This window comes from Rousettus aegyptiacus, unplaced genomic scaffold (genome assembly GCF_014176215.1).
Source record: "Rousettus aegyptiacus isolate mRouAeg1 unplaced genomic scaffold, mRouAeg1.p scaffold_m13_p_7, whole genome shotgun sequence".
Taxonomy (NCBI): Eukaryota; Metazoa; Chordata; class Mammalia; order Chiroptera; family Pteropodidae; genus Rousettus; species Rousettus aegyptiacus.
The window spans coordinates 55,958,400-55,985,109 of NW_023416310.1; the positions used below are offsets into that span (position 1 = coordinate 55,958,400).

A 26,710-nucleotide genomic window follows, 5' to 3' on the forward strand; every position below is an offset into this window, starting at 1 on the left:
TTAAAATATTTCATTTAATCTTATCATTATATTAAAATTGGCTTTGTTTTTTGACTAGACAAACATTTTGGGATTGCAATTGACCCGGAATATTTTTTGAGTAAGCCCATCATATTTGGAGATTTCATTAAGGCAAGTATGTTGGGATGGCTTGGCTACATTTGAAGATTATATTTATATGAATATAATCATTATAAACTTTATAATATGAAGATTATAAAGTTCAGGTTTATATTCTGCAAGAAACTTATACCTGTAAAAATTAAAGACCCTAGATGACAGGTCAGCAAACTTTGACCCTTAAGCCAAATCTACCCACTACCCATTTTTGTAAATAAAGTTCTGTAGGAACATAGCTATACTCATTCCATTTGACTGTGTATTATTTATGTGTTTGCTTTTACATTAGAAGGCAGAATAGAGTAGCAGTAACAGAGCCTATATGGCCTGTAAAGCCTAAAATATTTATAACCTGGCCCGTTAGAGAAAAATATTGCTAACTCTTGATTTAGTTACATTCATTGATAATAGTTTGAATCAGAGACACATCAGGTATTTGATTTGTAAGGAGATTTAGTCTCTTAACTCAGAACTGGACTCCCCCTTACTATACCATTTGTACCTGTGCAGCTTCTGCTCAAATGCTCCCAGTAATGAAAAGCACATTAGTTAGCAATGCCACCCTCTCATTTCAGGGTATCTCTAATTAGTAATAAAATTTTCTTTGTATTAAGTTCCTCAAGTCTGCGCCCCACCCTCAGTAACATCCACACATGGGCCCTAATTTTACCCTCTAGACCTACCTAGAATAAGTCTTCCATCAAACAACCCTGCCTTTGTTGACAGACAGCCATCTTGTTTTACAAGTTGACTCTTGTTTGGGTTTAGTGATCCTAGGGTCTGCCAGAGGGAAGAGCCATATCTGTTTCATTCACCCTACATCCCCGACTTCTTACACAGAGCTAGGTATATAGCAGGCTCTCAGTCAATGCTAGTTAAACAAATGAATAAACTTATCTTTATGTATGCAATACCTCGCCGCTCTGGTGACTCCTGTCAAATGAAAGAATAATAATTTATTTGTATGAAATATATCTATTTAAATGTATTACCAAACACAAAATTTGTTTTCAGGTGGTGATTATATTTTCTGTGTGTTTCCAGTAACGTTATTACCAAATGGGGGAATAAAGCAAAGGAAAAGAACAGTTGGACTCTTCTTGCATTGCCTATATGTATTTTAGTCAAAGGTTCCAAATGAAAATGTCCTCAGGGAAGTTGCTATAGCAAAGAAAAGACATCATAATTAGGTTCAAACAAGACCTCAATTCCCTGTAGTTTACACCTATAAACCCCAATTCCCTATAGTTTTTATTCTCAGTGATTTATTTAATTAGATGATGACTGTAAAAACTACACATAGTTCTGGCATGATATTTTTATAACCATGACAGTCTGCCATACACAATTTTCAACCCATGTAGCTTTTCTGATGTCAACAGTCTGCAAAATTATGAAACCAGGGTAAGGTATAGTGAGAAAAATTTAAAATTTATTTCTGAGCTCCTGTGTGAATTTTATTGCAAATAAAATTGAAATTCTAATGTACCACTTGGAGAAGTTAAATGAGATGGATTTTCAGTTAACCACAAAAATCTGAGTTTCTTTAATCCTGTTAACTTGATTTGAAAGCCCTCCTTACATATACATACACACACACATATATATATGCAAATAATTAAATAGTAACATAGATAAAATAATCTTCCCGCCTAAGGTCATGTATGTTATATATATTTCTATATCAGAACTGATCCTAATGTTTCTTCTCTTATAAATCATCTTATAGTTTGGAGCAGATAAGAGTGATCGGATTTATGATGACATGCCTGACATGGAGAAAATCTCAAATGTACTACAAGACTATCTTGATGATTATAACCTTACAAATCCCAAAGAAGTAAAGTTGGTGTTCTTCCAGGACGCTATAGAACATGTTTCAAGGTATAGTTTTATAAGGTACCCAATAATACATTGAACTAATTTGTTTTGTATTAAAAGGTTAAGGATTGAGTTGTGTAAAACTCTTTTAAAAAGCTGCTAGATGGACGAAGTTCTTGCTATAATGTAAGTTATTTTATATATATATTTTTTAAAATATATATACACTAACTTTCTTTGGTTTTGCTAAACCTTAATAGATTAATAGATTATTTTGTTTGTTTTAAACATCCTGGGTCATTACAAAAAAAAGGATCTAAGGTGTTCACAGAGATAAATGTACAGCATAACAAGGCTTGCCTAAAGAAATAGGAGATTCAAGATTATAGCAAAACAAGTTGAAGCAAGGATCATAGATTCCATTTGCTTATGAGTCTCACTCTTACCCATTGCAAATATCCTTGAGGGACATCCCTGTCACCTAGATAACCAGCCTGTAAGTCTGCAGTCCTTGGAGCACACACTACTATTTGAAGTGGACTGTGTGCTGTTAGACAATTCCGTGTCAAAATGACCCTTCGAGCGTAAGTCAAAATCTGTTTCTTGTGACCTCTAATACAAGTTCCACCCTGTGGAGCAATAATAATAATGGCACTAAGTGTGAATATAAAACTATGATATGGAAGATCTCATTTAACTGTCATAACACCTCTGTATGGCTCAATAGCATAATCTACTAATAAATCTCAGAAAATGTTCTGTGGCCTGTTGCTATATATTAAGCCTGTAATACATAGTGGCTTCATTTTTTCATGACCTCTCATGGCTCTTTGTGGTTCTCTCCTGAGGTCTCTCACACAGTTGCGGTCAGGTAGCACCTGGAGCATCTCTGCCTCCATGTGGACTCCATATATCTCTCCAGCATGACAGCATGAGCTTGTCCAAGCTTCTTACATGCTGGCTCAGGGCTCCGAAGGTTTGTGCCCTGTGAGAGAGAGCCAGGAAAAATCAAATGGCCTTCCATGACTTAGCCTGGGAAGTTACATTGCATCACTTCTCTCATACTCTGTCAGTCAATGAGCCCTACATACTCACCCAGTTTCACAAGGGAAGGTCAGAGACTTTATCCTCTCGATAGAATCAAAGAGCAAGTAGGACCAGAAACACCGTTACAGCCATATTTGGACAATACCATGTGCCACAGAGAGACTAGGTAGATTGTCCAAAGTCTTCTAATAAGTGGCAGGCTAGGGATTGCTCTCCATTTAAGAATCTTCCAAAGTTATATTTTCTCTACTGTAGTAGGAGGAAATGGCTCTTCTAAGTTAAGGCTTATATGTTAACAAGAGATCTATTCTACCATCCTTGCAGTGTGGCAACTTTGGGGGCATGTAATGAGTGAGCTGCCTGGTGTAGACTGCCCTTTAAAAGCACAGTCCTTAAATAAAAAATAATAATAAAAAATGAATAAAAATTTCTCAGTTGAGAAAGCTTTTATCCAGTAACACTCTAGAAAAAAATCTAAATCATAACAAATGAAAATAGTATATCTACTAAATTCTAAATTAGTAACTGCCTCATAACTTATGTCCATAATGAGCCCTTTCCATTGATGTATTTACTAGCATGAGAATGTCCACACTGCATTATTTAGCAAAGCAATCATGTAGAGTTTAATTCCATTTTGTAAACACACACAAATAACTCAACAGACATAAATTCACTTAACAAAGATGTATGAAGCCCCTACTGTGTGCTATATGCATGGTCCCCATAGAGAGCAGGACAATTTCCAGGCCTTCATGATGGAGCGTACATGTGATGAAGCTTACAACCAGTTGAAAGAAAGTTCTCGGCTCCTTTCCCTCATATCTTTTGCCAAATCCTCCCCTAAAGGTTTTTCTCCTATCAGTTACAATGACTATGTTTTACTTTCATAATTAAAAAAATAATAAAGCATTATCCTTTTCAAATATTCAAACCTTGTTTTCTCCAATTATCGGCATCATGAATAAAACTAGATGATAGATAGGTAGATGATAGATAGATGATAGATAGATAGATAGATAGATAGATAGATAGATTAGATGATTTGTAGAAGATAACTAGATAGCTAGATAGATAAACTTCCTGTATGAAGAGGGAGGGAGGGAGAAAGAGAGAAAGAGAAATTAAACCTGCTTTTATATTTCTCTGATGGTTTCCTCCTTTATGACATTTTAGATAATGGCGATAATTTTTAAAAAACTATTTTTACATTTATATCTCTTTTTAAAGGATAATTTATTGACATTCTCATTACCTTTTTCAGCTTAACAATAGTATATAGACTTGAGTCTCATACATACTACTCACTTTTATACTGACATTCTTCACCCCTTCCTGAGTTTTTTACATTTATTTATACTTTCTGTATCATCAAGGAATCTTTTAGGAAGGGTTGACAGATGGCTTTCTCTCTGAGCAATGACATGATTGTTTTTCTTCTGAAGGAAACCACTATCTTATGGAATGTTATTTGATAAAAGAGATGCCTGAGGCCGGCCTAAAGTTAGGTTTGTCCCTTTGGAAGTAATCAATTACATCTGTTTTTTAAATGCTCACAAACTTTTCAGCTATGTCTAAAATATAGATTTCTACTTCATATATGTCTACCTGTATGAAATAGATACATATATGCATACATACATATATGCATACATATACCTACACACATATTTTATTTTTATTTCTATATCTCCTAGAAAATATTTAGTTTTACCTCTCATCTTTGTTTTTTTTCTTTTTCCTGACCCTCAGTGATGTCTTCACATCTGTGGTCTCAGCTCTGAGGGGTTTTTCCATTATTTCAGTCACCGTTTTATCAGTTCTATCTCCTCTTGTCTCTCCTTCTACAATTCCCATTGTGTGGCTTCTGGAATCCCATTTGTTTCTCCCAGATTTGTCCTCCTTATCTTCCATTTTCTCTTGGCATTTTAATATTATTATCTATTTTCACTGAGTCCTAGGTAAGTTGCATTTGTCTTCTACTTCACTTATTCAATTTTCTTCAGTATCCTATTTGCGAGGTTCATCTTCCACAGAGGTTTTCAATTTAGTAGTCAGATTTTTCTATCTCCATTCAATTTTTCCCAAACTGATTATTCCCCCTTTTTTCTCTTTCTGCATGCTTACTTTAATATCATGATTACAATGCTTTTTAAATTATTGTTCTTAACATGAATCAGAAATTTTCTAAAATTTATTGATATCTTACAGTAAATCTATTTTAGATTTTTTTCCATTAATCTCTCCTTCTGAACTGCAATGTCTTTTCCTAGGTTCAATGATTTTTCTGCTTGCTCATCCTTATAAATGGAGACCTGGGCTTACCAATATAATGACTAGTATAGTAGTGACCTAGATCAGCCAGGGTTCCTGACAAAATCCTTCACACTTGAAGACACGAAAAGAGATTTTACTTTACTCTAAATTTGCATGACCAAGTCTAATAGCCTTTAGGAAAGGGTTATATGTGGGGAGAGATGGATATAAGGAAAAACCTAGAAGTACTTCCCTCCCAGACATGAAACTCAGACATGCACTATTCTTTCCTGTGGTCTTGTACTCAGGGATGACACTCCACTGGCCACCAGCCTTCCATACTGGAGCAGGCCCTCTGAGCAGAAGCCACATCTGTACACTTGAAATAAATCTTTCTCTGCTCTGCTTCCTGCAGAATTGCCCGCATGATTCGTCAGGAAAGAGGTAATGCCCTGCTCGTTGGAGTAGGAGGAACTGGCAAGCAGTCTCTTACAAGACTTGCCGCTCACATATGCGGTTACAGATGTTTCCAGATTGAACTGAGTCGGGGATATAATTATGATACTTTTCATGAAGACCTAAGGAAGTTGTACAAACTGGCTGGTATAGACGACAAGAATATGGTTTTCCTCTTCACAGACACACAGGTACATATTTCAGTAACCAAAGAGTAAGAACAAGAAAAGTATGAGTGTTACAATCACATCTGTGCTTTAATAGTTCTTATGACATAGTTCATGGACTTGTCCATGCTAATAACAGATTTCTTGGACCTTGTAAAAGACTTTTATAACACATTTTATTTTACCAACTACTGTTTCCCCCTTTAAATTCTAAGTAAATAAATATGATCAAAGGTTAACAGGGTGAGAAAGGTTTTAACTTTTCTTTGAGAGAAGGATGAGAATAGCAGAAAGTAGTAAACTATTTCTGTAACGTTAATGTAAGAAAGTAATTCCTCCAGTAAAATCAATTAGGGAAGTTGTGTTTACTCAAGAAAAGGAAAAATTAACAGCTATGTTTTAGGATTAAATTAACTAAAATAAGATTTACAACTATATCTATAACAACCATTTTAACTGTTTTTCAATCTATTCTATAGTACAAGATTTTCTATATTGACTACATTTGGTTATTTTAACATTAAGAAAAATAAACCTTCATAGAAGTTAGCCAGAGTATAAAAATATCATAGATCTGATGCATAAATATTTTAAAATTCATTTTACTTTTTAAAGTATACTGTAAATGGGATAAGTATAATCACAAAATGTGGAAAATATGTTTAACATCTGTGACATACAAGTTTATATCTGAATATGTAAATATTTTTTACAAATGAAAAAAGACCCATAGTTGAATGTATACACACCATTGGCTCTGGAGAAAACCAATGCCTGCCTTGGCCCCTAGCCACAGAGACCAAGACAGACTGTGTTAGAAGGGTAAGAGGAGTGGCTAGCTACATGCTGACCATATTACCTCTCCCTTAGGCTAGTACAGCATAATATCAAGACGTATCCCCTGAGCTTATAGTTCCTCCAGTGGGAAAAGAGAATCCAGGGTGGGCATCTAGATCACCCAGCATTGTGGGTCACTTCTTGGGAGTCTCACTCCAGTCTCATATCATGGAGATCATGGGGCAATCTGTGGGGCTTGACCATTGGAAATGATAGGAGTAGGGGACTTGAAACAATCTCTGGGATCTTGGCAGACTGAGTTCCTGCCCTCAGCACCGAAGTAGTAGTCCCAACCAGTAGCTTTGCTCATCTGCAAAGCCAAGGTAGTGGCACAGTCTGACCAGGAAACTCAGTAGGGCACAGGTGTCTGATTGGAAGTCCTCAAACAAAAAGTCTTTCTGCTCCTGAAGCTAGGTCTGCCCCCCACCCCCACCTTGTTCAGGCAGGGGGATTGAGTCATAGCCCTGCCCACTGCTCAGTGTAAGTCCTATCTCTGCCCAATCTGAAAAGTCTGGCTTGAAACTTGAAAATTTATGTATCCCAGAAATGCCCGAGTGAAGAATATAGCAGGCTGAGCTGATTGCCATAGAGCAAAGCTAGTGGCACAGTTCAGCCAGGGAACTCAAGACCTCAAACAAAGAGCCCTTCTGGACTTGGACCCAGTTTTCCTGTCCTTTCCTATCAGGGGAACTAACTCAAGCCCCATCATCTACTTAGTGCAGCTCTCAGTCCCTCCTATCTAGAAACTCTGACCAGAAACACTTGGAGGCTTCTTAGAGCTTGCTCTCCCATGCTTTCCAGGCATGGGAGCTAATTTATAGCCCTACCCACTGATGACTATATCTTCAAGCCCTGCTCAACAAGAAATACTGTCCAGAACACTGGAAAGCTGCACAGTACAGCAACATAAGCAGAGAGTCTGGCAGGCACAGCTGATCATCCACAGAATGAAGCCAGTGGCCCTGTTCAGCCAGGAAATGTGGAATAAAAAACCTAGGAATAAACCTAATGAAGCCTGTGAAGGACCTATACACTAAAAACTATAAGACATAATTAAAAGAAATTGAAGAAGACACAATGAAATGGAAAGATATTCCATGTTTGTGGATTGGAAAAATCATCATGATTAAAAGAGCCATATTAACCAAAGCAATATACAGACTTAATGCAATCCCCCATCAAAATCCCAATTGCATTTTTTTTAAAATAGAACAAAAATCATCAGATTTGTGTTGAAGAACAAAAGACCCCAAATAGCCAAAGCAATCCTTAGAAAAAAGAACAAGGCTAAAACTATCACACTGTCTGATTTCAAATTATACTATAAAGAGACAATAATCAGAACTACCTTATGACCCAGCAATCCCACTTCTTGGTATTTATTCAAATAAATGTAAAACACTAATTCGAAAAGATATATGCATCCCTGAGTTCACGTTACTGCTATTTACAATAGCCAAGATATGGAAGCAACCTATGTGCCCTTTTTAGATGGTTGAATATAGAAGTTGTGCTGCATATATACAATTGAATCTCACTTGGCCATTAAAAAAATTGAAATATTGAGCTTTGATAAACATGGTGGAGTGAGAGATGTCCTCAGATCTCTCTCCTTGAAACAACAATAAGCTGAACATCTAAAACTCAACAACAACAAAAAAACCACCAAAACTGCAAACCAGCATGTCTGAGTGAGGGATCTGCACATAAGAGCTACCGCAGGTCAGAACTCTGGGTGTCCAACAGTGGACCGGGAGAAATAAAGAAGATGCTTCTCACAGCAGCTAGAGCTCCTGTAGGAGAAAGGAGAGGGGTGACTTCCCTGAACAACCCTATCTGGGAGAGTTGTGAGTTCCACACAGCCAGCAGCAGGGCCCAGTCATTAGGGCAGAAAGCAGAGAACTGGGATGGCAGAAAAACAACAGTTGATTTTTACTAGCCACGATTGCAAAACTGAAGCTGAGCGGCAGCTCCCGTTCCCCAACTCAGAGAGCCCCTCCCGCCATAACCGCCAAAACTAACATTGTGGAGCCTCAGGGGAATCTGAGCAAATACTGCCAAAACTTGCTAACACTGACAGGGACTGAAACTGAGGGTAGTGAGTGTGATTAAATATCTATAAGAAAATAAAAAGGCATTTTAAAGGTTTTATATAAAGCAGGGATCCAAGAGGCTGAGATGCCACCTACTGGAAAGCAAAAGAAAAGCGCCTTTTTTTGCAGCAGGCTAGTGAGAAAATTTGTAATAAATTTTCTTTCTGGGAAAAAAAAAAGCAGAACACACTTCCATTAATGCCCCGACAGAGAAATAGTCCATTAAACACCATGAACAACCAAGGTGACAAGGGATCTCAGAAAAAAAGAGAAAAATCTCCAGAAAATAAGCTAACAGAATAGAAATATGCTACTTAAATGACAGACTTCAGGATGGTACTTCTGAAAAAACTCAGTGAAATCCAAAACACTTAACTCAATAATTTCAGTAATTGAAAAAACACCTAGAGGAGCAGAGCAAGGATTTGAAACCCTCAAAAAGAACAGAATAGACCTTCTGGAGACAAACACACACACACACACACACACACACACACACACACACACACACTGCAAGAGCTGAAATATGAAATAACAAGCTTGGGAAATAGAGTCAACTAAATGGAGGAAAGGATCAGTGATATCAAAGACAGAAATCTAGAAATAAATCAGAAAGAAGAGAGAAACCGAAGAATGAAAAGTAATATCACAGAAATAGAAGAACTAGCTGATACCATCAGGAGAGGAAACATAAGAATAATGGGCATTACCGAAGGTAAAGCAAAGGAGCAGGGACTAGAAAGCATTTTCAGACAAACAGTGGACAAGAATTTCCCAAATCTAAGGAATGAGCTGGATCTTGGAATTCAAGATGTCAACAGAACACCCAATTATCTCAACCCAAAAAGGCCTTCACCAAGACACATTGTATTAAAATTATCAAAAATCAATAACAAAGACAGAATTCTCAAGCAGGCAGGGAAAAGAAAACGGTTACTTATAAAGGAAAACCCACTAGATTATCATCAGACTTCTCAGCACAAATCTTACAAGCCAGAAAGGAATGGAATCAAATATTTAAACTATTAAGTGAAAGGAACTACCAGCCTAGAATAATGTATCTAACTAAACTCTCCTTTAGAAATTAAGGAGAAATTAAGACCTTTCAAGACATACAAAAATTGAGGGAATTCTCCACTATGAGGCCTGCACTTCGGAAATACTGAAAAGGGTCAGCTCACCTAAAAAAAAAAAATGAGAAAAAAATAAATACATAATTAGGTGTAAGGTGACTAGCAGGCAACTAGAAGCAGAGGAGTGCCACCCTTACTAAGAACAGGGCATTATAAGCTTAAATAAGAAGTGAATTGTTGTAACAAGATAGTAATGAATGTTCAGCATACATAGGGAAAAATTGGGATAACAATGACTGAAAAGGAGAGGAGTCAAAGATCTGAATTCAAAGGGGGAATGGAGATAAGGCACGTGCAGAAGAAAATATATGACTGTATATATATATATATATATATATATATATATATATATATATATATATATATATATATAACTATCCTTTATATGTTTGTAATGGTAACCACACACCAAAGATTCAGAACTGAAATATATAACATGAAACAAGAAGAACCAGAGAGAAACCCCACAAAAGCCAACTCAAATAAAGAAAACAGAAACACAAGAACAAGAAAGCAATGGAAACACTAAGCTACCAGAAAGCAAAAGATAAAGTGGCTATAAGACCTCATATTTCAATAATTATCCTAAATGTAAAGGACTGAACTCATCAATAAAAAGAAACAAAGTTTCAGATTGGATCAAAAAACAAAATCTAACCATGTGCTGCTTCCAGGAGATACATCTGAATTCCAAAGACTAATATAGACTCAAAGTGAAGAGGTGGAAAATGATATTTCAAGCAAATGGTATTCAGAGAAAAGCGAGAGTAGCGGTACTAATATCGGACAAAATAGACTTCAAAATCAAAAATGTAAAGAAAGCTACTGAGGGACACTTCATAATGATAAAGGGAATCATGCACCAAGAAGACATAACATTTATTAACATCTATGCTCCCAATCAGGGAGCCCCAAAATAAGTAAAGCAATTACTAATGAAACTAAAGAGAGAAACAGACTAAAACACCATCGTAGTAGGGGACCTAAATACTCCACTGTCAGATATGGATAGATCATCCAAGCAGAAAATCAATAAGGAAATAACATCCTTAAATGACACTTAAGTCCACCTGGACATGACTGAAATTTACAGAGCCTTCCATCCCAGAACAGCTGCTTATACATTCTTCTCTAGTGCACATGGAACATTCTCAAGAATCGACCACATACTGGGACACAGAGATAACCTCAACAAATATAAGCGCGTTGAAATCATACCAACTATATTCTCTGATCATAATGCTTTGAAACTAGAAATAAACTGAAAAAGAAATCAGGAAGAAACACAAATACAAGGAGATTAAACAACATGCTACTGAAGAATAACTGGGTCAAAGAAGAAATAAAAAGAGAGTTCAAGAGATACATAGAAGCGAATGATAATGATAGTACAAACCTATCAAAACGTTTGGGACATGGGAAAAGCTGTCATAAGAGGAAAGTTCATATCATTACAGGCCTACCTCCAAAAACAAGAACGAGCCCAAATGAATAACCTAACACCTCATTTTAAAAAAACTAGAAAAGGAAAAACAAATGAAGCCTAAAGTTAGCAGAAGGAAAGAAATCATCAAAATTAGAACGAAATAAATGAAATTGGAAAACAATAGAAACAATAAATGCAACAAAGAGCTGGTTCTTTGAGAAGGTTAATAAAATTGACAAACCCCTGGCTAGACTCACTAAAGAAAAAAGAAGAGGGACACAAATAAACAAAATTAGGAATGAAAGAGGGGAAATTACGACAGACACTGCAGAAATACAAAGGATCATACAAGAATACTATGAAAAAGTATATAACTCCATATTCAATAACCTAGAAGAAATGGACCAGTACTTTGAAAAATACAAACTTCCTACACTGAATCAAGAAGAACTGGAAAATCTAAATAGAATGATCAGCAGTATGGAAATTGAAACAATCATCAAAAACCTATCAAAAAGTAAAAGTCCAGGACAGATGGCTTCACCAGTGAATTCTACCAAACTAACAAAGAAGATTTAATACCTATTCTCCTCAAACTCTTCCAAAAAATCAAAGAGGAGGCAATAATTTTCATCTCATTTTATGAGGCCAATATTACTTTGATACCAAAACCTAGTTAGGATAACACAAAAAGAGAAAACTATAGATCAATATCTCTCATGAACACAGATGCAAAAATCCTAAATAAGATAATAGTGAACCAAATACAGCAACATATTAAAAAGATTATACACCATGATCAAGTGGGCTTCATCCTAGGGGCACAAGAATGGTTTGACATACACAAATCGATTAACGTGATACACCACATAAACAAATTTAAAAAATAAGAATCATATGATCATATCAATACATGCCGAAAATGACCTTGACAAGATACAGCATCCATTTATGATCAAAACACTTCACAAATTGATATAGAAGGAAAGTACCTTAACATAATAAAGGTCATCTATGACAAGCCCTCAGCCAAGATTATATTTAATGATGAAAAACTAAAAACCTTCCCTCTAAGATTAGGAACAAGGCTAGGCTGTCCACTATCACCATTCTTATTCAATATTGGAGGTCCTAGAGAGTGCGCTCAGACAAGAGAAAGATATAAAAGGCATCCAAATAGGAAACAAAGAAGTCAAACTGTCACTATTTGTGGATGACATGATTCTCTATATAGAAAACCCTAAAGACTCCACAAGAACACTATTAGAAACAATAAGCAAATACAGTAAAGTCCCTGGATACAAAATCAATGTTCAAAAATCCATAGTGTTCCTATACTCTAATAACAGAGTGTCAGAAAAAGAAGTGGAAAAAATGATTCCTTTTGCAATTGCAACAAAAAGAATAAAATACCTAGGAATAAATTTAGTGATACATGTGAAGGACCTATATAATGAAAACTACAAGACCCTATTAAAAGAAATGGAAGAAGATACAAAGAAATGGAAAAATATTCCATGTTCTTGGATTGCAAGAATCAACATAGTTAAAATGACCATATTATCTAAAGCATTATACAGATTTAATGTAATCCCCATTAAAACCTCATTTAACATCAAAATGGCCAAAGCCATCCTGAGAAAAAAGAACGAGGCTGGAAGCATCACTCTGCTCGACCTCGAATTATACTAAAAAACGACAGTAATCCAAACAGCATGGTATTGGCAGGAAAACAGATACGCGGACCAGTGGAAGAGAATCAAGAGTCCAGAAGTAAACTCATGTTTATATGGGCAAATATTTTTTGACAAAAAGCAGAAAACATACAATGGAGAAAGGAAAGCCTCTTCAATAAATGGTGTTGGAAAAACTGGAAAGCCACCTGCAAAAGAATGAAACTAGACTATTGTCTATCACCATACACCAAAATTAACTCAAAATGGATTAAGGACCTGAATATAAGACCTGAAACAATAAAATGCGTAGAAAAAAACATAGGAATTAAATTCAAGGATTTTGGGCTTAAAGAGGATTTTATGAATTTGACCCCAAAGGCAAGGGAAGTAAAAGCAAAAATAAATAAATGGTACTATATCAAACTAAAAAGCTTCTGCTCAGCAAAGGCTAGAGAGATAACAATTTGAATGGGAAAATGTATTTGCAAGCAACACCTCCGATAAGGGCCTAATATCCAAAATATATAAAGAACTCATATGACTCAATAACAACAACAACAACAACAAAAACAATCCAATCAAAAAATGGGCAGAGGGCCTGAACAGACACTTCTCCCTAGAGGACATACAAATAGCCAACAAATATATGAAAAGATACTCAGCATTGCTAGCTATTAGGGAAATGAAAATCAAAACCACAATGAGATACCATCTCACACCTGTTAGAATGGCTATAATCAACAGGACAAGTACTAACAAATGTTGGAGAGAAAGCAGAGAAATAGGAACCCTCAAACACTGCCGGTGGGACTGCAAATTGGTACAGCCAGTATGGAAGACAGTATGGAGGTTCCTCAAAAAACTAAGAATTGATCTACCATATGATCCAGCAATCTCTCTACTGTGTATTTACCCCAAAGAATTGAAAACTCATACCTATAAAGATATTTGCGCGCCAGTGTTCATAGCAGCATGATTTACAATGGCCAGGACTTGGAAGCAACCAAAGTGTCCTATGATAGCTGATTGGCTAAAGAAGCTGTGGTACATATATACAATGGAATATTAGCCATAAGAAGAAGTGAAATACTGCCATTTGCAACGACACGGATGGACCTCGAGATAATCATGCTAAGTGGAACAAGCCAAACAGAAAAAGTTGAAAATCACACGATATCAGTTATACGTGGGATATAAACCTAAAAGCAACAAACGAGTAGCACAAACAAACAGAGACTCATGGACATGGACTATAGGCTAGTGGTTACCAGAGGACTATAGTGTAGTGGTTACTAGTGGGGTGGGGGAGAAGGGGGAAGGTAGATGGGGTAAAGGGGGTCAAATACAGGGGGATAAGGGAAGTAGGTAAAGAGGATCTTGCAATAATTTTAAATAATAGTTCATTTGAAATAACCTCAATATCTAATGAGAGAGAGTTGCATAAGTACACTGTGGTATAATTATATAATTGACCACTTGTAAAAAATTAAAAATTATATCGTAAAAATATACACATCAATTAATGTGAAAAATGTTTATGATGTGTTGTTATAACATGTATATCAATCAGCTACTCTATGAGTTCTTGGGTTTAATGTATATCTAAATAGATATAACATACATACAATTACAAAATCTCTAGGTCTTGGGAATGTGAACAATTTTTTATTTTCTTAGTTTTGTTTATTTATAGGTTTTAATTATCTAATTTTCAAGTATTCTATATTAATTAAAATATTTATTATAGATTTTTAATGTTGCTTTTTAAAAAATAAGCCAGTTATGTAAAAAGACTCTAAGTGTTAAAGCTCCAAATATCAAGTCAGATTGTCTTGCTCCACCTTAAACAAACAAAAAGCTATCATCCTCTGTCAAAAGCCCTAATCAATTTTAAATGTTCTGTATTAATGAAGAGTAAGCATAACCATAATAACAAAAATTGATGGGTGCATGTGCATATATATGTGTGTCTATATATGTATATATATAAAACTATTATCATTATGAGAGGTTGAGAAGAAAAAGATGTTAAAATGGACTTCAATTTGCTATGCCTAGCAAATACAAGGTATAAATGAATATGCTTAGGTAATATGAAGAATATGACTTCTAAGCTGGAATTAATGGCTATATAATACATTTTATATTTTACAGAGAAAGCAAATATTTTCTAATACTATTGAAAGTTTAGTAAAATTGATTGTTTACAAAAATTAAAGAAATTTTTCATAAATTAAAAAAAGCATAAACTGTACTAATAACATTCTTCGCCCATGTTTTGATCAAAGAAGAAATTAAGAATGTGGCTCAGAACTTTAAAATATTCATATAAACAATTCCTGAGTAAAGAATATCAAAATTGAAATCTTTATTTAGGGAATAGGAAAAATGAATTTAATATACCAAACAGTTCTCAGGGTTAAATTTATAGATTTGAATCAAAAATTAGAAACTATACATGTGAATTGACTTAAAACACTAAGAAAATAAAGGTCACAAGAAAGCACCAAGACAAATAAAGGAAACAATAAGATAAAAGCAGAAATAATAGGGGAAAATTATTAGACAAATTATATCTATTTAATTTTTTAAAAATGGCTAAAATTGAAGAAAATAAAATAACAGAAACTTTATCATGGTGAAATATATGTAGGACTGAAACTTTTATAAAACTAAAATGTTAACTGAAACAAAAGGATAAATGATTTTTTTAAAAACACCTGCAACAACTATTAGAGACAAAAGTTTTATCTGTTAACACGAAAATCATGCACTCAAATTTAAAAGTAAACTGAAATACAGATGCTCCTCGACTTACGATAGGGCTGTTCCAAAAAAACCAATGTAAGCCGAAAATATCATAAATCGAAAATGCACTTAATACATCTAACCTACTGAACATCACAGTTTAGCCCAGCCAACCTTAAACAAGCTCAGAATACTTACATTAGCCTGAAGTTAGGCAAAATCATCTAACACAAAGCCTATTTTGAAATAAAGTGTTGAATATCTCATGTAATTTATTATGCATACTGCTTTCGCACCATTGTAAAGTTGAGAAATGGTAAATTGAATCTTTGTAAGTCAGGGACCATCTGTATATAAACAGTTACAGAGTCTGAACAGATTTTTTAATGGAAATTAATAAATGTGGAATATTCGTCATTGCTAATAATCAAAGGAATGTCAATTAAATTCTGCCAAAGGAATGGTTTACACTACCCAAATTAACAAAAATGTTAAAGGTTAATGAAGTCATAGTTGAATTGAATGGGAAATTTTTAAATCTTCAATATCCAGAAATATTCATGTACTTTAATTGCTACTCTCACTCCTTGGAATTTATCCCCAGAATATAATCCAACTTGGGGAGAAAAGCTATAAGCCGGAATATAGCTCTTATAAGAACTGTAAACCATCTAAGTCTACGTAAATGGCACATATGCTCTCATGAGTGGTTGTAAATATGATGAGTATTCTGCAGAAATATGTATTAATATTTATAAAATATTAGCTTAAAGAAGGAAAATATAAAATGCTTGCACATATGACTGAATCATATAAAAAATGAGTGGTTCTCAAGAAACAAAACAGGGAGAAAAAAATGAAAAATCAATGTACTTATTATATTAGAATATTAAGATTTCATCAAAGTTTCAGAATTATCTTCTCTTAAAGATAAAACTAACTCAATGTGAATTTTGATCATATTTGCTTTATAATTTATATATAATAACTGTAAAATGGTTGAATTGATTATAATGATCACTCTGTTTTCTTCTACAGATTGTAGTGGAAGAGTTCCTAGAAGATATAAATAACATCTTAAACTCAGGTGAAGTGCCTAATTTATTTGAGAAGGATGAACTGGAACAGGTTTTAGCAGCCACCAGACCAAGAGCAAAAGAAGCAGGAATTTCCGAAGGAAATAGAGATGAGGTAGGACATGTGAGAATGGTTATATGGCTTTGTAAAAACAAAAAGTTATTTCAGTCTTTTTTTTTAATGTTCCATAAATCCCATTAAGGAGTCCATGGATGGAATTTTTTCAGTATTATTGGTTTCCTTCGTAATTCTTTGTATTTTATTTCCTGCATTCAAAGCATTGGTTGACCAGACTCCCAAGAGAGATCCATGGGAAGCAGAAAACAGAAACCCTGCTGTCCCCATGAAAGTCATAGTCTTGACAAACTGGACAGCTTCTCTTAACCTTCCTTAAACACAGGTTTATTTCACACGCCTTCAGTGCCCCACCTGAGGAGTCTGGTACTTAATACTTTCGACTCTCTTGCCTATCGGCAAGGTTATGGCACAACTAAAACAAAAATGCATATATTTTTCTCTCTCTCTTCCCTCTCTCCCCGCTCCCTCTCCCTGTCTCTCCTTCTCTCCCTCTGTCTCTCTCTCTCTTCCCCTTCCTCTTTCCCTCCCACAGCTGCTGTCCACTTCCTTTTTTCCAATACTGTCCTAGATTCCACATGTCACTGTTTTTGTCTACCCCTCTCCTTTCCCTTCTTTCTGCAAATTTTTTTTAATTTTAATTTTATGGCCATTCTTTCTCATGTGTTCTGTGTCCTTTCATGAGAATTTTCTCTACCAATAAGTCAGGGCTTATAGGTACAGACAGGAGGGTCTACTTCAGCTAATGTAAGCAGAAATGGGTTTATGAGAGGGAAGCCATCTTTGGGAGGACTAAAGAAAGGGATTCCAGACTGAGTTTCTTGGAACGAATATGAAATGCACACTGTAGAAATCAATGATCAGAGAAGCTACTGCCTCTGCCACAGCCATTCCTGCTGAATGAGGAAGCCACTAAACTAATTAGTATGCTGCTGCTTCAGCTGCAGGTTCCAAAGCCATGCAACCCCCGCCCTGTCTGGCAGCTAAACTAAGGAGCTGTTGATTAGCAACCTTGGAGCTCCCTTGGGGAAATCTGAAATTGGGCTCCATACACAAAGGGCAAGGAGAGATGGAAGAAATAGGCAGACCACTCCAGATTGGAAGGTGGCAGGTTTAAAAAGCAAGGGAACTTACATGTGATGCTTTTGTCCTGGGTGGCCACAAAATAAGTGGATCTCCACACCTGCCCACTAGAATCTCAAAAGTTTAATATAGAGGCCTTACATGGGTTCAGTCATGTATATTGTCCAGGTGGTCTCAAAAACGCATTGCTCTCTCTCAAGGCTACGTTCTTGAAATGGCTCCCACTGTGGGGACAGTGGGCAGAATGCATAATCCAAGAACAAGATTGGGGGTGAGGAGCCTCGAATTGCTGGGTCAAGCTTATGGTTTAACTGGTGGTCACATCCTCTCAATGACCTTCTGCAACAGGAGCCACATCCAGGTATAGTGGCTCCAGGGCTCTGCCACTTCTGCCAGGCTCTGCACATGCAAAAGATGGTTGCCGTGCACTCTGTATCTCTTTCTCCATGGTCCTCAACTCCAGAGAAAAACCTAGTATGAATACCTTTCTCTGCTTTCTTCAAGGGGTCTCCTTAAATACACTGATAAGGAGAATTGACATCACATCCAGAGCTCTAGGTACAAAGGAGTCTGCAAAATGTCATTTTGAATCTTTCCAGACCGCATGAGAGAAAGGAATAGATGTTAACAAAACAACTTACACATTTACTACATGAACATATTTAATTGATGTTAGTAGACTCAGATTCATTAGCCAACACTTATTTTCACTGTTGCTTCCTCCTTTCAAATTGAAAAATATCTTTCTTTTTGTCAGGTATTTCAATACTTCATCAGCAGAGTCCGTCAGAAACTGCACATTGTTCTCTGCATGAGCCCTGTTGGGGAGGCCTTCCGGTCCCGATGCCGCATGTTTCCATCCCTTGTGAACTGCTGTACCATTGATTGGTTCGTCCAGGTTGGTGACTTCCCTGGGTAGCTCTCTGAGAAGTTGGACTTGCTTGATTTTAAAAGAGTAACACATTGTCCGAGGATAACTCCAGGGTATTTGCATTAGCTTTAAATCCTGCTAGGGATTTATTCATATTCCAGGGATGACAATGACAATCATCAAATGAAGGAAAAACAGAATTAGAAAAGAAAAGGAGACTACTGAATTTAGCAATGTAGAAGTTAATGGTGATTTAAACAGCTGTTTCAGTGGAGTGATGGGAAGGAAGGTTCAAGAGAGAAGGAAGAGGAATCAGAGACCGTAAGCACGGTAGCGCCCCATTTTGCAGTTTCATTTTCCATGGTTTCAGTTACCCCCAGGCAACATCAGTCCAAAAATACTGAATGGAAAATTCCAGAAGTAAATAATTTGTAAGTTTTAAATCACATCCATTCTGAATAGAGTGATGAAATCTCACACCATCCTACTCCGTGCCTGTCGCTTGGGACATGACTCACATTTTTGTCCAGCATATCCAGGCCATGTAAGCTCCTGCCCATAAGTCATTTAGTGGCAGTCTCAGTATCAGATCGACTGTGTGGGCATCACAGTGCTTGTGTTCAAATAATCTTTATTTTACTTAATAATGGCCCAAAGCATAATATTAGTGATGTTAGAAGTTCGTATATGCCAAAGAAAATTCATAAAGTTCTTCCTTTAAGTGAAAAGGTATGTAAGAATAGAAAAAAATATATAGTATATATAGGGTTGAGTACTACTCGTAGTCTTAGGCATTCATGGGAGTCTTGGAACGTATCCCCCGGGATAAGGGGGAACTACTGTATAGGTAACTCTTTCAAGAAGTTTTGTGCCAAAGGAACATCAGGAGTTGGGTAATAGAGGGGTATGTGAAGTGAAAAGAAAGTGTTTTTAAGTGGGAAACACAAACGACACATGTGTGTGCTCATGGAAGTGATCCAGACAAAAAAATATATATATTGGTGGTATAGCAAACAGAGTTAAGCATTGTTGAACCAATGTTTTTGAGTAGGCAAGAAGGGGTGGGATCGACTCATCATCAATGAAGGAGCTGATCTAGGCAGGGAGCATGCACAACTTACCCCAGAGCAATAGGAAGGAAGGCAGAGTATATGAACACAGAAGCAGATGGATGGGAAGGATAGGAAGATGTGAGGGGTAAGAGCTCAAAGTTCTATTTTCGTTTCTGCTGCATTTTTTTTTTTCTGTGATGTGGGAATCAAGGTCATCAATTGAGAATGAAAAGAAAAGAGGAAGTGTTAACAGTCTGATAAAGCAGTAGAGGATGTAAAATACTCACTTAGGAGAGTACATTAAGAATGTATTAGAAAATGTAGAACCATTTCCGGACTGTAATAAGAACCTGCTTGAGCTATTTGTCATGAATTTAAAGTGAGACCAGCCAGCATGGCTGTGTGTTTTCTCCAACCATGCTCAGCTGCACAGTCATGGCCATGGGATAACAGAAAGTTGATATAACTAGGGTTCAAGTAACCTCAAAGAAACAAGAGAAGAGCAAAGGAGTTGAGGTGAACAGGACAGTGATTATGATAATGGACCCGAAGTCCAAACTGCATAATAATAAGAGTAAGCACATGAGGTCATCGTAATATATGTGATTTTATTCATGGAATTATCCTAAAGACACCCAACCATTCATTCATTCAATCAGTAAATATTTATTGAACAATTTCTATGTGCTGGACACTGTTCTGAGACAGCAGATGCAGACTCAGACCGCCCTCACAGCCACTCAGTTTATTAAACATCAGAGACATGAGTAGGAGTTAACTGGGTGAAAGGGAAGAGAAGGTAAGGAAGAGTTCCAGAGATATACATTTTTCTTATTTGTTAAATTGTATATTATGGAAATAAGCAACAGATTTTCCAAATTATATCTTTCTTAACAGTGGCCCAGAGAAGCACTTCTTTCCGTATCAAAGACTTTCTTCTCCAATGTTGATGCTGTAAGCGATGAACTGAAAGAGAAGCTTTCCCTCATGTGCGTGAATGTTCACTTAGGTGTCTCCAATATGGCAGAACGCTATTACACAGAGCTCCGGAGAAGGTACTACACAACGCCCACCTCCTATCTGGAACTCATCAATCTCTACCTGACTATGCTGAGTGATAAAAGGAAGCAGTTGGTTTCAGTAAGTTTAATATTATTGCTTAAAAAAAAAAAAACAAAACTTTTTTATTGCTTGAATTCAAAACTTTTGCCAGAATGAGTGGAAGATCTATGTGCTATCTTACCTGCTGGAGCCCTCTCCATCCTGACATGTGCCTTGACAACCAACAATATGACAAAAAAAATGTCTTGTACTGCCAGTCCACAGGTCTTCCTCTTCTTTGATATTTATATTTTGTCTTTTATCACTTATACAAGTGTTATTGATTACATTGAATGATATGGACATTGCAACGGCATCAAAGTTAAGCCAAGGACTAATCATCTCTGCAGTATTTAATAAGAAGGAAAACTTTTTGTTAAGCAGTAGAGATGGGGTTTCAGTGGTCTATGTGCCAGTTGTTCCTATTAAGAGCAAAGGTTTTGGTGTCTGGCAGAATATGTCCTGCCTCTTTCTTTCTACACAACCCTGAATGCATTTTATAAATTCTATAAATCTTAGTAGAAAATAAGATTTAAAAATATCTATATCTACCTCTTGGATTGTTGTGGAATTTAAACAAGATACTATTTGTGAAGTGCCTGGAATATGATCTGATGCGTATGAGGTACTCAGAAAATGGTGCCTGCCATCATCATCATCATCATCATCATCATCATCATCATCATCATCAGGCTATTAACATGATCTAAATTTTCAACACAGTAAAAATGGAAGTATTAGTCATTTAGGAATTTCAAATGTTTTTCAGAGGATTTTTACCTGATAAATGCATGCTTAGTGAAAGAAATTGAGAGATATTTTTGAAAGCCACCAGTTTAAAGCAAGCTTTCTGACTCACCTTCAAAAACATTATTCCCAGGTGCCTTCTCTACCACATACCACCCCTTTAACCTAGCTAAGTTTCCAGCCACTGAGAAGTAGGGTTCATATCCAGCAACCAGAGTGAACTACGTAGGACACTGTCTCCCTGGGAATTCTCAGCCCTGCTGACCATCCTGAGAAAGCAAGTGTTAAAATAAACCTTCAAGGCTGAAAGTGTCTTTAAAGAAAGGGTGTATTGAGCCAAATGCTAGCCAGAAAAAGAACCAGGTCCTGGAGTATGCAGTCTACACTACCAGCAGCAGGGTTGAGTGGAAAAGACATACAAGTCTGCCATCCTGGGGTTGATAGGGCTCTTTTATACAGTTAATTTGGGGAAGAGGGATGTAAGTTGTTTTTAAAGAATTTACATTGACCACAGGTAAAGGAGTGGGGGCAAAGGTGAAGCAGGGAGACTCTGGGATAAGTGAATTGTCCATCAAGAAGAAGTATTTGATGTTTTTGAATTGGTCATGGGCCACAATCTGGAATGTTCGTGAATAATCAAGACGCGGTGGTGCCAGGTGTTTGGCTAGGTAATCACTGAAACCGCCACATGGAAGCTGATTCAAAGTTTCAACATATGTTCGGGAATGTGAGCAGTCTTTTGTTAATTTCAGCTCATGATGGCTAACTGATTAACTTTCCTTGTCTCTTCCTCCCACACTCCAGCCTTCTGTAATTAAATGTAGGACATCTCAGAATTTTTCTCTTGCCATAAACTCTCAGAGCTGTGGTCACCAGGAATTTCTATCTGAACTTGTCCCTCATGCATTCAACATGCTACCAAGTTGCCACAGAAAATAAAAACAATACAGTGCAGACCCTCAATGAGCCCACAGTCCAGTGATGTCCTACTCCTGTGGCCAGGGGCCATCAATCCAATCATACTGTGGCAAATGTCATGGCCATTTCCTAGAGTTCTATTGCTTGAAGATTTCTGCACATTCACAGTTTTAAGTATTACAAACTGACTTACCAATTCTATATGTGTAAAATTCTACTACATGAGTAAGAGATACCAGTAAACTTATAGTTTATAATACTCATTATAATATTTTGTTGTCATCTAGGCACGTGAGCGGGTGAAGAATGGTCTCAGCAAGCTATTAGAAACAAATGTACTGGTTGATAAAATGAAATTAGATCTTTCAGCTTTAGAACCTGTCCTTTTAACAAAATCGCAAGATGTTGAAGCCCTGATGGACAAATTGGCAGTAGATCAAGAAAATGCCGATCAGGTACACTGAATCACCTGACATTGTAGGAGAGAAAGCTTTGATCACCAACTGATCACTTATACACTGTGTCATATATTAGATTTTTTTAATTTTATATGTCAATAAAATAATTTAGTAATAGATAGATCTACCAATCCTTTTGAAGTTCTAAACAATCTCCCTTTGATAAATCAGCTCTCTTCTCTCCCCGAGAATGAGTGAACTCCAAGAGTGACACAGAGAGAGTAGTGAGAAATATGCAGCGCCTATAAACATAAAGCTCCAGTCTTCTAGAAGGGACTTCTTGTTCTGATAACTTTGTCTCCATTTTTCTTTTAATGTAGCATGAGATGGACAGAGAGTGTAAAATTCAGTATAGCTAATCCTTTCATCATTGGTCTAATTCAAAGGGGGCAAATATGACATTATTATCGGCTTTGTTTTTAAAAATTGAAATTCAAATATGAGGCCACTTAAGCCCTTATGTTTCAATGGTTAGGTCCGTAACATTGTGCAAGAAGATGAAGCGATGGCAAAAGTGAAAGCTGAAGAAACCCAAGCAATAGCCGATGACGCTCAAAGAGATCTCGAAGAAGCTCTACCTGCACTCGATGCTGCTAATAAAGCACTGGATTCCTTAGATAAAGCAGATATCTCTGAAATCAGAGTTTTTACCAAGCCCCCAGATTTGGTCATGACTGTTATGGAAGCAATTTCCATTCTCTTGAATGCCAAGTGAGTAATTCAGAATCATGTATTACCAAAATACCTGGTGGGATTTCTTTGCTGTTTCTCTCAGTTTTCATTTGTCTTTTCTATCTCTTCTCCACCCTCTCATTGATTTGGTCAGCTGTTCAACAAGTTGATTCAACAGTATTTTTTTTTTATATCTGTTTTGTGCTAAATAATGGAAGACATGAAGTTCTTTCCTGCAGGGCTCATATGAAAAATAATAATTTCAAGACATGCAAGAGCTGTAAAGTATTAGGAGTGCTGAGAAAAGATTGCCCCTGGGGAGGTGTGAGAGGATTTTTCTGGAGATGATGCTCAGGCGGCGAGTGGACCCCACATGGGGTAAAATGGGTCTTGGAGGGGATCACATCATGAAAGGGCTTGTTCGCTGTGCTAAGCAGTGCAGATTTCATCCTGGGGATATATAGTTTTAAATCATTCTTTAGTAGTACAATCTTTTTTTTTTTCACTAACCATTATAAGAAACCTCTCCATATAAAACTGACCAGAGCTAGGGTAGAGGGCCCAGAGCAGCCCCTGCCAAGCTTCCCTATTGACCCTCTGGCCAGCACCACGGTGCAGAGCCCTGTCCATGGGGAACTCAGAACTATTGAACATTTTCAACATAATTGGATTTTCATGCAAGAAAGACCATTTTGGTGAGAGTTCACAGGGGATGAGGTTTACTGCGAGACATAAAACCAGTTAGAAGGCGATTGTGGTATCCTAACAAGATATTGTAAGGATCTAAACTAAGGAAAAGGAGGTAAAAATATGAGGGCCCACAGCATTTTAAAAATAAAACTACTATTTCTATAATCCCTTATGTTTCTAAAAAATTCATTGATTTTATAAATCTTTCTCTACCAAAATTGGGTTATATGGAACATAAGTCATCCAATTACCTGCTTCCCTATGAATAGTGGTATACATAACTACCAATTAATAGGATTATAGCACTGAGATTAAAACTACCCACTTACTGGGATAATATTTTAAAGTTCTCAAAGGCGTATATTTCTTTAACTTATCATGTCTGTCTTTCAGGCCTGATTGGCCAACAGCAAAGCAACTTCTTGGTGACTCTAACTTTCTAAGAAGACTTTTAGAATATGATAAAGAAAACATAAAACCTCAAATATTGGCAAAGCTTCAAAAATATATTAATAATCCTGATTTTGTGCCTGAAAAAGTAGAGAAAGTATCCAAAGCATGTAAATCCATGTGCATGTGGGTGAGAGCGATGGATCTGTACTCTCGGGTGGTCAAAGAAGTTGAACCAAAGAGACAAAAACTCCGCGCTGCACAGGTACATCATCTGTGTCGTGATATTTTATAGAATTATAGGCCATGATCATCAATCATTTAAGCTTCCTTATAATGTCGCTGTGACACTACGCAATATAGATAGTAGCAATGCTATTAAAAATTAGGGGTTTTTTTTTAAATCACTGGCGAAAATTATTTTATTCGGAAATGACCTCTGAAATCAGCCCTTTTCCACCATAAAAGCTACATGTTACCATTTTCTAAATACTCGCACATGATGGTGCCATCTGAAGTTTGAAAAACCAGCAGTCAGAAGGGAAGTCCCAGGCAAAACACGGACTGGTCATTTAGTGGAGCAGATTACCAAAAGAACTGGACTATAGAGCAGGGGTTGACAAACTTTCTCTATAAAGATCCAGATAGTAAATATTTTCAACTTTGCTGGCTATGTGGTTTCTGTTGCAGTTGCTCAACTCTGCTCTTCCAGCACAAAGGCAGCCACCGACAATTCATACATTAATAAACATGGCTGAGTTCCAGTATAACTTTATTTACGGACACTGGAACTTGAATTTCATACACTTATCATGTGCCATGAAATGTTGTTCTTCTTTTGATTTTTTCCCAACCATTTTAAAATGTAAAACCGTTCTTAGATCACAACCCGTACAAAACAGGCAGAGGGCTGGAAATGGCCTGTAGGACAAAGTTTGCAGATCTCTACTCCAGAGAACTAGTTAAGAAAGGTTCATTTTTACTATTGCATGAATATTTCATTCATTTCATCATTTAAAGTTAATAATTCAGGGTAGTAACTAATTCATCCCCAATGCTCGGTACATCTGTTTCTCTATTCCTTTTATGACTTATTTTGTTGGGCTTTGTTTTTGTTTTGTTTTCATCTGTTTGCGTCTGCTCTTATTTTGTTCTATTTTATATTTGTTTTAATTTCATATATCATATCAAAATCTTTTAGGATATGAAAAAAGGAACATAAATCCTAATTTTTAAAAGAGCACTATTATAAATGGACAAATTTGACCTTCTTTGGGGCCTACTAATAAATATTTACTTGATTTTATTAGGCTGAACTTGATGCTACTATGGCTACTCTAAAAGAAAAGCAAGCACTACTAAAACAAGTGGAAGATAAAATCCACGCCTTGCAAGACAAATATGACAAAAGTGTGAATGAGAAAGAAAGTCTGGGTAAGTAGTTCATAAAGTTTATGTTGCTCAGAAAATGCCCGATTTTCAAAAGCAGAAAGAGTTTCAAGCAGTCATATTTTAGCTTTCATTCAACATCCAAGAGGTTTCCATTAGACAATTGCATTAGCCTTCTAGTATAAAAATAGAACTAAATATATTGTATATATTCAACTCCTGTATCTGAATAAGGCTTGTTGGAGCATGTTACATTATAACGTAAGGAACATATGAATTCAATTCAGAAAATAAATACTACGGGGCACAGAGAGAGTTCTGTCTTCAACCAGAGTACTTAAATAATGCTAATTCTGCTATAAACAGAAGCAGGTAAATAAACTTCTCCTCTTTTTGGAAAATATTGA

The 26,710-nt window shown here is 36.3% G+C and overlaps 1 protein-coding gene across 9 annotated transcripts in view; it reads left to right on the forward strand.

Moving 5' to 3' along the window:
- Window positions 1-26,710, forward strand: part of DNAH6 (dynein axonemal heavy chain 6) — a 233,798-nt gene that overhangs the window by 121,620 nt on the left and 85,468 nt on the right. For 8 of the 9 annotated variants that reach the window (XM_036224313.1, XM_036224318.1, XM_036224319.1 and 5 more), the window contains 10 exons: window positions 59-132; window positions 1,850-2,004; window positions 5,660-5,891; window positions 16,819-16,971; window positions 18,773-18,913; window positions 20,836-21,078; window positions 22,992-23,159; window positions 23,638-23,873; window positions 24,918-25,179; window positions 26,225-26,348. In XM_036224313.1, coding sequence (XP_036080206.1) covers window positions 59-132; window positions 1,850-2,004; window positions 5,660-5,891; window positions 16,819-16,971; window positions 18,773-18,913; window positions 20,836-21,078; window positions 22,992-23,159; window positions 23,638-23,873; window positions 24,918-25,179; window positions 26,225-26,348 — 1,788 coding nt within the window. The remainder of the gene's footprint in view (window positions 1-58; window positions 133-1,849; window positions 2,005-5,659; window positions 5,892-16,818; window positions 16,972-18,772; window positions 18,914-20,835; window positions 21,079-22,991; window positions 23,160-23,637; window positions 23,874-24,917; window positions 25,180-26,224; window positions 26,349-26,710) is intronic. The other variant, XM_036224314.1, reaches the window with a different exon arrangement.